Source organism: Venturia canescens, chromosome 4 (assembly GCF_019457755.1).
Source record: "Venturia canescens isolate UGA chromosome 4, ASM1945775v1, whole genome shotgun sequence".
NCBI classification, from domain to species: domain Eukaryota; kingdom Metazoa; phylum Arthropoda; class Insecta; order Hymenoptera; family Ichneumonidae; genus Venturia; species Venturia canescens.
Window position 1 is genome coordinate 14,932,952 of NC_057424.1, and position 13,044 is coordinate 14,945,995.

Consider the following 13,044-nt stretch of genomic DNA (forward strand, 5'->3'; position numbering starts at 1 on the left):
GAAAAATTATCCAAATATAATTTCATGACAAATTTCAACACGGAAGATCGGAATTATATTTACTGATGAGGGATAATTTATCGAAATGATTATCACGAAAATATGGTTTTTTTCGAACGTTTATAGCACCGATGCCACGATCCGGAATATAAAGTAATGAAATCTTTGGATTTTTCTAATCGATAAAAATGGCAACGATCGAGGGAGAAGATCGAGGGACCCGAGGGCGAAGAAACATCGAATTTCCATTTGCGGAAGAGGAGAAACCGAGCGAGAGACGAAGAACCATTTATGAGCTCGACTCTTACGCTGCGTCGAAGATTTCAATATTCGAGGATTACGAAGGCGGTGAAACAAGCGCAACCGAGTTCGAGGGGCCACGGAAATTTCGATATTCCGAAGCTTCGGTACAGATGCAACGCTGATTCCTTCACTTCCATAACCTTTTCATTTTCATTTACGGAGATTCGAAAAATTTGATTAACCTCCATAGTTACAAGGTACGACTTTACATTGATTAAGGGAATGCCAGGAATAGCAAGAATCAATCTGACGCCTCTGACCCAAAAGATTATTGGTTGTGTCATCGGGGAAAACGTAACGACCGAATATCCATGGGTATACGTTAAAAAAGAGGACATCGAAGACAATTTAGATCTCCACGATGAAAGCAGTGATTTTTTGCCGGTCCGCGATCACATCAGCCTTTATCCGGATAAAAATATCCTCATCGGTTACTCGCCAACTTCCGACGATGAAGGACAATTTTATATTTGTCTTACGGAAGCCGGAAGAGACGCGGTCATTAAAAGCATCGAGGCATTGAGAATCGATCAGGAGAATCGAGTACGAAACGCCGTTTATAAAATACCTCGCACATGGCAGGACCTCGGGAGTGGCCAAGAGGTTGACGACGCCATAGTCAAGAATACGAGGCCATTATTCGAAATTGAGGTTTGATATCAACGATTAACGGAGCATTATCCGGTGCCATTTCAAAATAGTTTTATGGCGATCGAAACCATTCGATAAATCATTTTTCTCATTAATGGAGCGACAATAATGGGGGTGCAATCGGTGTATGCGGCTACGGCGATCTTCCGAGTTTAGGCAGCCTCGGGCGAGGCCAGTACTTGGTGGGGTGGCCGTTGAGCCGTTCGCGTGCATCAACCCTCGAGCGGGAGACAATTTTTCCGAGTGTTCTCGCTAATCTCGCTAAAAATCTCGCTAACCTTAGCTTCTTTGGAGGATGAAAAAAATTGAGACTGGAAATTTCAAGATATTGGAAATAAAAAATCTCCTCGTTTTTTAGTGTTTTTATGGAGAGCATCCAAAAATTTCACATTCCTCGTCGTAACTCCGAAAACTTTCTATGCATATTTTCTTCAGTAAGAACTCAGCAAACACGTCCGACGATGTTTGCCATAAAAAATGATCCATTTTTACTAGAAATGCTAGAAATTCGAACCGTCGTTATTTCTCAAGCTCTAAACTTTATATTAGACACTTCTCTCCCCCCCCCCCCCCCTTACATTCTTAACTGTGAGGTACGATACCGAATTAGATTATTCCACAAGCTATATGCGAGTTTCCGAACAACGATCGAAGAGTTAACTTTTGAACGCGACTGTGGATGAACTGCGGTACCTGAAAACTAACTTCACGACTATCAAGCTCAATCATGCTGAAAATAAACGCTGGTTCACTTTTTTCCTTTTTGTTTATACTGTTACAAAGAAGAGTTGAAATAAGTCAACAAGTTGATGAATCGAATTGTTTATGTAAAATCTGGAAAAATTTGAAAAGTCTTGTTCTTTGTATTAAATTGAAGTTACAAAGGATCGTCAAAAATGTTTCTTTCGAGTTGTAGAATTGAAAAAAGTATGAATACGTGGAACGAGTTTGCCATAAGTCGAGCGTGGTTTGGCAGGTGGAAACGACGTTGGATTTACTGAAGGTTCCGATCAAGCTAACCGATCGTAACGCCGACGATCAACGAGACGGCTACGTCGAACTCTTGCCTTATCGACAGAGCTTCGATAACGTGACAAAGAAAATCGCGTCAAAGGGCATACAGACAGGACTTGCACTGCGTGAAAACAATGCCCAGACCACACCGACGATGCTCGTCAATTCGTGGTTTCAATATCGTTACGACCACAAACCTATTAACCCGAATACCTACGACGAGGAGAAAAAATCTGCGATGAAAAAATTCCTCGACAAGTACACCGACGATTTGTGCGACGAGGTTTGATCGATCATAACATAAGCTGGCTTTTTTACGAACCTGAAAGATTCTCATTCGCGTGTTTATCTCGGAGGAGTTGAGAATAAAGTTGGTCGATAAAATGTTTTCGTAACCACGCCGGCTCGATAATTCTCCTTTCCCGAAAAATTGTTAAATAAATACAGCAACCCGCATCCATCGGTCTAGAGTTTTGTGCAGAGTCATTAAAAGTTCATGGATGTAAAACTATATCCAACAAATGCTATTGGAGGCTATTAAAAAACGGCTTTGAATAAACGAAGGTTTAATTTGTAGAATGCCATCGATTCGGGTAATTGGTGAAGTTTAAAAAGTCATTTCTTCATTCCCATTTTACTTTGGAAAGTGACTATTTGCTGAGTAAATGAAACTCGTACGGGGTCCCCTGATCACTCGGCTTTCGATCCGAGCCATCAAGAACGCAGCGGGAAACCCTTCCGGTGAAATTCGCAAACTCCCTTCGTTAGGATAATCAAAATCTCGTTCTCGAATGCTCAAGTTTAAGGAAAAACATCGATTTTTTTCTCTTCCTGTTGACGGAAGCAAATAAGCTGTCTTTGGAATCTAGTTTTCGACAGAATTTCGATCTTTTCTCATTCAATCGTATCAATCAAACTTTGAAGTGAAACTCTCTTTTCAATCACAGGCTTCACAAAATGCCACTTGGGACATTTACACGGACGATTGTTCCAAACTGGTTCGTCGTGTGAGAGACACTTTGGCCCCCATACCCATCGCTTATACCGAGCACCAAAGTTATTACGATGGAAAATTAACCAACGACAGAGTCATCAATGACCTCTGCTGGCATCCATTCTGGACGGGTGTCGCTGTGGCTGCTTACACAGAATATTGCAAAAGCGATCGTCTCACTGGGCTTTCGTCCCTCGCCGAGGTGACAAAAAATTTACATTCAACTATAAAAAACTCGAAAAATAAAGTTAGAAACTTACCAACTTTCGTACAATATCGACAACGCGAAATTCAATTATCACATTCACCTTCTCAGGTATTACCATCGACGGAAATGGAAAACCAAGTGCTCGTTTGGTCGTTCAACGATTGCTTGACACCCAAATTGATACTAGAATGCTCTCGAGAAGTCACCGCAATTTCTATTTGTCCTCTCGATGGAAATGTCGTTGTGGGAGGATGCACCAGTGGTCAAGTACGAATTATGATAACTTTGTTAATTCACTCGTTTTGCACTGAGTCAACTCGATTGAGAGTGCAACATGCATTTCGGGTACGTACGAAATGCACGGTTGGCTCCTTTTCACGACCGTTTTTTTGGACTGAGCCTTCTGGACCATTTTCGAACTGTGGAATTTTGCCAACACGAAATTTCCTCAAACTTAATAAAAGTAAGAGCAGTTTCGTCGAACAATGGACAAAGATTTTGCGAGAGATAAAACAATTTTTTTAATGAATGTAGTTCAAAATACAGTAGAAACAGATGTACTTGGATAGTTTTGAAAAATGAAAATAGGACAGAGGACGAGACGCGATGGGAAATATACCGAAGCAATAAGACCGGAAAGGGAAATGGAGCGGGAGATGTGATTAATTCGATTATTGGACAGATTGCTATTTGGACGATACCCGGTAAGATCGAAGAAGTGGAAACGATCGTGATAAATACAGCGGCGCAGGTCAAGTATCGAACAGCGTTGAAACCGTTGATGTCGTGGATGAAAGGATTTGCGAATTCGTCGATAATTCAAGCAGCCGCAATGTCATCGATGCGATACAGTCAGAGAGGGCCGATAACGCAAATAGTTTGGTTTCCGGCGTACAACAGAATCGATAAAAACGGTAGAATCGAAAGTTTGCCAGAGGACACGGCGAGGGAAGAGCTGAGTTGGCAATTTGCAACGTCGAGTGAAGACGGGACCATAGCGTTCTGGGATTTGAGGTATTTAATTGTCACTAAATGAGAAAAGAAAGGAGGCGAAATAAGATGAAAATTTGTCGCGCGGGGGTATGAAAATGAGGAAAGTGAGAGAAGGGGAAGGTATGACGGAAAAATAGAATCCTCAAAGATTCATCAGCGCTGTGACACCTCTTCGCCAATCTCAAAACTTCTCATTCGTCCCTAAACTCGCTTTACTCGGGGGCGAGAAAAAAAACTTTTGAATCTTTTTTTCTCCCCAAGAAACAAGCCTCGCATCCATATTACAAGCTTCCCTTCAATCTTCCGCCACTTGAGAATGGGCAATTAACCTCTACGAATTGCCAACGAACGAGGCGAACAAAATGTCGTTACACTTTTCCGCTCGTTCCTCTTTCATAGTTTTTCTTTTCTTGCCTCGGATATACGGTAAAAGAATGTTGAACTAATGATGTTTCGTGTTTCGTTGGGGCAAATAAAGGTTGCAGCCTCCTGAGGAGAAGGAGAAAACTGGGAGCCGAAATAAGAAAAAAAGAAAAACTATCAAGCGTCCGGAAGCTCTTCTCCAATCGATTTCTCCCTTCAAATCCTTTGACGGTCTTTTTCGTCCTTTCTATATGCTCGAGGTACGACGTCCGGGCGAGGAAAAACCCGTTGTCATCACGACCATGAGCATTCACAATCCCATATTAGAAAAAAAATTGGACAATCCAAAACCAAATCCCAAAGACGATAATGTTGGTGTTAGAAAATATTACAAATTAGAAAACTTCAAACCGGATTACGATCTCGAACCTTTCATTTTCATCGGTACGGTCGACGGCTACGTTGCGCGTTTGTCGTGGGAGGGTTACGAATTTTCAACAGGTGTATTCGTCAACCACGAGACCTCGAAATTTGAGTGGCAAAATAGTATTCACGATGGGCCTGTTACCCACGCTGTTAGATCGAAATATCTCAAAGACGTCATTCTCACCGTTGGTGGCAATATTTTTGCGGTTTGGCGTGAAGATTTTGAAGAACCAGTTATTTGGAAAAAGTGCAAAGTCAGGTATTTACGATATTTCAATCCACTTTTTTCAATATTTCCCCATTTCGATATTAAAATTACTGCAGTCCACCGATTGTCCGACTGCGAACTCAAAAATATATTTTTCTCTTGCTTGCTCGACACTAAGACAATTTTTATAAAAATTCAAATATTTCGTTCGTAACAACAATTAAAAATGATTAAATAATAAGCACTTCTATTATTCGTAATTAAAGAATAAAAAACGAAATATAATCGAATAATCTTGCGTCCATTTACCGCGGGATGGATAATGCATTAAAAACGTAACACATAATCGGAACAAATCCGATTACATGAAAAACGTGAAATACCTCATAAAAGCGGTTAAATCTCGTTGCAAATCCACTAGTGGATAATACATTGTTTCCTTCACCCATATTCCCGCGCAGTAAATATCAATTCCATCCCATTTTAAATCCTTTTCACGAGTACGAAATCTTCTTTTAAAATGATAATAACTCGTTGCAAAATATTTACTGAAGATGAATAACCGAATGTATTTAAAATCCATTAACGGATTTGAATTTTGCACGATTATCATCGAAAAAATATTTCCACCAGAGATAAATTTTTTTTTTAAATTGGCCGAGCAAAAGAGAAGGAATATAGAATCGAATTTCATTCAGTAACGATTTCGTAAATCACTGGGAAAAAAAAAAAATAAGAAAACACAACTGACTTAAAAAATCGCGCTTTAAATTATTCTCAACTCCAATATAAATTATAATTTATACGAAATATATTTTCACGAAATAGTTCCATTTTCCACGCTACATAGAACTCCCAGTGTCATTATTCCTGGGTTAGAAAACTCTGTCGCTTTTATTCGACGATTATTCACATTTTCTTACAGGTTCTCGAACGCTCCACATAAAAAGATGTACTTTTCATTTGGTTCGACTCGTCGTCATTTATGGATTTGCACATTTTTTGCGACAGATATACTGCCTGTTGCTGGGGCACTTTCAGGCCTACGGTTGTAATATTGGCACGGGTCGACGGAACTGCCGAGATTTGGGACTTTATCGTCAAGACTCACGAGCCAAGTTTCACTCAGGGTCTATCGGGTCGTATTATAACCGGCATATACACTCACGAGCTTTATCTGAATCCTCAATGCGTCGCTTTCTGCGACTATAACGGTACGCTCAGAGTTTTCACCGCACCGCCCGATCTCCTCACCTTTGATGCTGGCGACATTAAGTGGATGAGAAAATACGTCGACCGGGAAATCGACAGAGTAAATGTCGGGCAGAGTCATTCGTTTGGGTTTCTATCAAAGATGGCACGACAGTGCATCGCGAATGGGGCTTCCAAAAAATGATAAAAATTCTACATTTTTTTCCTCATAATCGCAAGATTCGTCAGTTCAAACGGTGGCAAATGTCAAAAAATGAGGCGAATCTTGACGCCGCTGAAAAACGAAAAAGGGAGGCTGATATCGAGGCTGAAAAGAAGCAGCGTGAAGCAGAAGCAAAAGTCAAAATTCCGATGGACCAAATGAACACGGAGAAGCTCGAAAGGACTCCGAAAAAAGTAACAAACCTCGCGATAATAATATAATTGAGGGAACAAACTGTTTCATTAACTCTTGTTCTCTCAATAACTGGATTTTTAGTTCTTTCTACTTCGCGAAAACAGCGAAGAATCATTAACAGAAAAAAACAAGATTAAAAATATTGAAAACATTCATTGAGAAAAAATAGTTGTAACAACTAAATGTCTTCAGTTGATATTTTTGTTGCTTGATCTAACCAACATCTGCTTGCGATAAATAAAGAATAGTTCACTTATCCCGAATCAATAAATTTTTGTTTATGTAAATTAACTGAATAAGTGAAATGAAATCTTTTGCTCGAACAACTCGAAACATTTGTTTATAACTTTTTTTCTATGTATTCCTAGTTTTCGGAAACTAACATTTTCGTAGCAACAAAACATGAGTAACCCAAATATCGTCACAGAGTCCTGAATGTCGTTAATCCAAATCGCTATCAGTTTGAATCATTATCTTAATGCTCGTAATAAATATTTTAGTTAAATTGAACATTTTTCAAGTGTTTCAACCAAACTTTTGTCTCGGTGATGAAAAAACATTGAAATTTCTTTCATTTTTGAATCCACAGAGTGACAGGTCCGGTAAATTTTTAGAAGACGCTCGACTCCAATGGAAAGCAATGGTGCTCGAGCGTATGCAAAGAGTTATACTTGAAAAGAAAGGTCTCCGAGAAGACGTTCTCGAGAGACGAAGAGCTCCGTATTTGAAGTTACGACAGGACGCGAAGAAGAAGAAAAGAAAAATACGTGAGATAATGCAACTGCAAGATCAAATATTCGAGGAGACAATGGCATTTTTGTTCCCCGAACAGTATTATTACGACCGTCCAGAAACGAAAATTATTCAGCTGCCAGAAATTGATGAAACGGACGACACAACGCTCACTTTGAAGAAAGTGCTCGAAGAGTTGCCGAAGGTGAGTCATTGGTCGTCAGATGTTTCCACGTACGAGCCATAACGGCAAAACGATTTCAATTGCGACCCGTCACACCGTAGGCGAGATTCAAGAATCCTGAGGAGCAAATAATATACGATTTTATGGAGACGCAGAGCGAGGCATTGGCAGAAATGAGGGCGAATCCGTATGAGCCGGATTTCGACTGGCGCAAAGTGCTGAGCGAGGGTAAAATGCGAAGAAAATCAATGGACGTCGCGTTGAAATGGAACGCGGAACAAAACGAGCCGCATTGGACTGATGAAACACAATAAATAGCGCTCGATAGCAACCCGATTAACAAACTTGTCAGTTATTGAGAAGGATGAGCTTGGACGACCTCAAATTCATTACGCCAATAATAATCGTTACCGAACGATTCCAACTATTTTATCAAATTTCATTCATAACTCCATGAAAAAAATGTAAATATTTCAGCGTTTCCGATACACCGACAGTTTTGATGAATTCGTGATATTTAGCCTTGGGTGAACCGACAAATATTGTATGAATCAATGTATTAAAGCTGCTGAGTATACTAACGATAAGTGAAATTGAAAAATAAAAAAAAAATAACTTGCACAAAATCTGTTCGACCACTTTACAACTTTTCACATTTTATTTCAACGGATTAATTACATTTTCGTATTCAATATTACAATCGAACGGACAGAAGCTCGTTTTACTTTGCAGACTCGAGGAATAAAGTTGTAAAAACGTGGTTATAACGTACGATGCGGAAAGACTCGCAAAGCCAAGTACAGAAAATCGAGTCTTCATTGATGCTAAAACTCCACGAAAGAAGGGAGGAATGATCCGAGAAGGTGGCATGGAAGACACGAGATTGCGGCTCAGCCCCAATCAGCAAGAATGAATCGATGAGTACGAAGGCTGGAGAAGGAAGTGAGAGAAATAAGAATAGTAACGACGACATAACTACGCGACAAAGAACCAAGTCGTAGTTAACAAGGCGAGCGAGAGAGCGCAGGGTCCTTGATTCGTCCCTGCCGCGACCCATAAATGAGAAAATTTATATTTTACGTGTATATGTAAAAGTCAAACGAAGAGGGAGGCAGGCAGGCGAAGTGAAAGAGAGACGGAGAGGAAGAGCGAAGTGGATAAGAAGAAATATAGATGAAGTCGTCGAGACTCGGAGATTTTTCATAATTAAAGCGGATTAAAACTCGACGAAAGGCGGAGGCGTAAATGAATTTGAAATTTCAAACTACCGGGCGTCACCGAGAAGTCTGAGCGTTTTTTTTCTCTTCAACCCTCAATCTTTATATCCCGTCACACGATTTAGTCTCGGTAGAGAACAAACTACGAGACAGCGGAAAAAGAAAATGAAAACGAAGATATGGACATTTGAAGGGGGGGAAGAAAATGAGGGAGGAGGAAGGAGAAGAGACTACGTGAACATGACGCAGGGTGTCTTTCAGCCCGTGGCGTCATTATCCCTGGCTTGGAATGTACATGGACCTATAAAGACGACGAAAAAAACGAAGAGGCGGAGAGAGAGAGAGCGAGGGAGATGTGTCGTTCGTTCTTCATTTCCCAAGAGCCCCATTCCCTCATCCGATTTTCTTCTACCCACTCCTATCATTTTTCGGTCGCTTCATAATTTCAAGCTTTTCTCTTTCCTCCCCCCCCCCCCCCCCGCCCCCACCCCTCTCTTTCCCTTTCTTAACATCGTCGTTTTTTCTTGGGTAAAATCTAGCATTGAAAAATTACAAAACCGTTGATACTGTTTTAAATCTCAACTCTCGATCTCTTCGCAAGAGAAAGAACAAGGAGATATTCATCATCGACCAAAAAATAACATGGAAACCTTCTCGTCCACTTTCACCTATGGAACTGAGACCGAGGAACTTTAAAGCGAGAAAAGAAACGTGATAAAAGGTCTGCATTAGCAGAGTTTCAATTTACACTGACAAATTTCTCGAGAAACCTCATTTTTTCACCCCCTCCCGGCGCTACGCTAGCTGCAATTACGAGCCGCTTGTTCCTCCTTTTTTTACCATTTCGTTGTTGTTTTTTTTTCGTTTTTTACTTTTTTGCATTCATATTCTTCACTTTTGTCGTTGCTACATTTTCCTAACTACCAAGCTAATGACATATTCTTTCGCTAATTTTACCTTTCTCTACACACTCAACGTACTCGGGAATTTGAAATAAAATCTAGCCGCGCTCTATCCTTTGCGATTCTTCTGAAAACATGAAATTTCATGTCTAGCGAGAACGTGACTATGAAATATTAGTCGCAACCCCCAATCGTATTTATGAACGAATTGTAACGTCTTTCACAGCTAATAATCGTGAAAAGAAATATTAAAAATCAATCGAATTCGTCGAGATTAATCGTCACTGTCACGTTGTTCGAAAAAGTGGGGTCTTTCGTAAAATGCATTTGAAATGGAACGATGAATGGGAAGAATTCCTGGCACAGGTAACAAGAATTGTTGTTCCTCTTCTCATTATGCCGACGACGACTACTGAACGAGAACAAAAATAGATTTTGAATCGCGAGTGCCAAAACTGGCGATAGCGGACACTGCCGCATCGAAGATCCATTGCTAGAAAAAATGATAAAAACTAACATAAAACACAACTCCCCACGAATCTCGTTCTGCTCTCGTCTGCGCATTCTGACAAATGAAAAAACGACCCGTCTACCCGGTGGATATACCTCAAACTCTTGGGCTAAACGGCTCTTGAATTCTCGCAGTAATAACTAGAACGAAATGAGATGTACAAAAAAATAGAGGTGAGCTTTGGAGCGTGATACGGAATTCATGCATGTGACTGGATGTTGAAGAGAAACGCACGAAGCTAGCTCGAGTCCAGGAAGGAATGTAATCATACCTCATTTTTGAAAAAAAAAGAGTTATCATCATTACGGTGTCTCGTGAAGGGACATGGAAGGGTTTGACACAAATAGGTGAACCGTTAGAAAAGGGGAAAAAACGCGGAGCTCCTCGTGCCTCCATTGGTTATTGACGCATGGATAGCTCCGGGATCTTATCTCTGGGGTATTATTTTTATTACGAATAGAAGAGCGAAGAATGTGGAAAAGAGACACAGAGAGTCTGAATAGGAAAAAGGTCATTCGTTATTTTGGAGCGGCGATATATTTCGTTGGCTTTTTAAATGAATCGCAGCGTTACGTAACGTTAAAATACGAGAAAACGCACCGGGACGTTTTATAGGAAATTGAATAAATATCCGAGTGTGATCCATTATTCGTTGACTTATTTTTGAAGAACAGTTGGAAAACTTGGACAAAGTTTCCGCGGAGGAAGAGAGGGCGTAGTCGGGCGCGACGTCAATAACTTATCATGGAGATACCAAAGTGCTTGACACAATTTTGAAATTGAAACAAGAGCTCCTTAAGCCAAGAATAAAATGAGATAACCGGAGAAAACATATTTTGCGAGACACTGGATGGTGGTATGTCGGTCAAATAAAGAATAATGAAAATCGAGAGCGCTTCTCAGCGGCGCTGTGCGAAGCGAGGGTGTGCGGAGCCGAAGGCAAGGACGCGCATCTCACGTCGAGCTGAGGTTACTGCCACGCTACATAAATCCTTCGTTCTCATTTCGTACGGGCTTCGGCGCCCTCCAGGGTGGTGAGTTGGACGACCAAAAAGAAAATGAGAAAAGCAAACGATCAACTCTCGGATAAGAGACAGAGCGAGAGAGAGGGCGCGGAGTGAAGGCGCAAGAGAAAGAGGAAAATCATTGGAGAAACGAGCGTGGGTGGTAACGCGCATCCCCCGATGTTGCTGAGTGTTGAAAAAAGAAATGTGGTGGGGGCAGAATTCAGCCGAAAAGAAAATAAGTTAATAAATAAATCGAGGGACTACCGCGAAGAGGGGAACGGGACCGAGCGGGACTTGATGGGAAAAATTCGACGGAGGGGCATGCTGCGAGAAACGAAAGGCCGCTCCGTACGTGCGCCCCGCAATGATACGAGTTTCGCCAACTATATTCTCCTCTTGCTCTGCGAGAAAGATGGAGCGAGGAGAAAAAGAAACTGTAACGGCAGCGACGAGAGTGGGAGCGACGCGAAGCTTTCTGGAAACGACGGCCGGCATTATTGCCCAAGTTCCGAAACATCCTCGGCACTCGTTTGCTCTGCTTTTCTCCGACTGTCTGTTTGTCCGTTCACCCATCTTCCGACCAAACTCCCCTCCAGATCTATCTATATATTTTATATTTATATACATATATCTGTGTACATATATTGAGCTCTCTTTACATCGATGCGGAGACTGGCCACCCGGGCAACGTTGATACTGACTGGACAGATGGATCTGTACGAAGGATTTTGTTCCTCCGCCCGATGCCCCGGATGAGCCAAACTTTTCTTCATTTATATTGACAAAACAAGCTACGAACATCCGGCGAAAAAGTATATCTCGCTCGCTCACCGAATGAGAATGAATCCAAATGTCTTTACAAAAGTTCATACGACTCGTGTGAACGTATCCGAGCACGCAGCCAAGCATCAAAATCACGAAACTATAATCTGCTCAATTACATTTTTCGAACTTGCGAGAATTTCCTGAGAATTTCCTTAATCGTTTTTGTAACAGCGTTGAATTTTCCTGTTCAAAATACTTCAAAATGCTGTTACGAAACTGAGAAATTTCGCTCAACTTCTGGTTGCACAATAGGAATTGCCAATTAATTCATCATTCGTCGTGGAGCTATTTCCGAGTAAAAATAGCGATGCGAACAATGGAAAAGTCATTAAAAAAATAAAAAATCAATTGTATAAATTTATGATGAAAGAACAATTGAAATTTGATTTTAAAAAATACGTTCGATGAGTGCAGAAAACGAGATGTCGACGTACGTCGATTATTGTTTCCGAAAAAACCCACACTAACGTGAAATTTACTATGAATATGCCATCGCATCATATCGCGTTAATTCAGCATCGGGAATCCGAAGCGACGAATCTGTAAAGGATCGTTTCTAGTGAGGGAATGAAAGAGCCTTTTATCCGTGGAAAATTTCTCGTCGTCGCCGCGACATCGTGCGGCGCAAAAAGATCAAAACGAGCTCTTCATTTTTTCCTCTTTCGTGATGAATATTAACGAGCTCCGGGCAAAGCACGTTACGCGTCGAACGTCGATATTATTATGGGAGTTGACTTATCGTTATACAACCGGTTCTCATAGATAATTGACGCGAAAGCTAATTATTTCTCATAAATGGTATGCTCGCATTAATTTGACCATTTGTTTCAATCGCTGCCAGGGTAAAAGAAAATTCTGAATAAAGTCGACGCGCGCCTGAAATGCGAATGAAATGAA

General features: G+C 40.9%; 1 protein-coding gene across 1 annotated transcript; it reads left to right on the top strand.

The window, feature by feature from the left end:
- The first annotated feature begins 525 nt into the window (after nucleotides 1-525).
- Nucleotides 526-7,999, top strand: LOC122409646 (dynein axonemal intermediate chain 3-like). Its single transcript, XM_043417375.1, has 10 exons — nucleotides 526-954; nucleotides 1,931-2,251; nucleotides 2,916-3,164; nucleotides 3,279-3,437; nucleotides 3,853-4,184; nucleotides 4,642-5,211; nucleotides 6,172-6,472; nucleotides 6,592-6,768; nucleotides 7,359-7,706; nucleotides 7,787-7,999. The coding sequence occupies exons 1-10, from the start codon at nucleotides 526-528 to the stop codon at nucleotides 7,997-7,999; spliced, it is 3,099 nt and encodes a 1,032-aa protein (XP_043273310.1).
- Nucleotides 8,000-13,044: the final 5,045 nt, after the last annotated feature.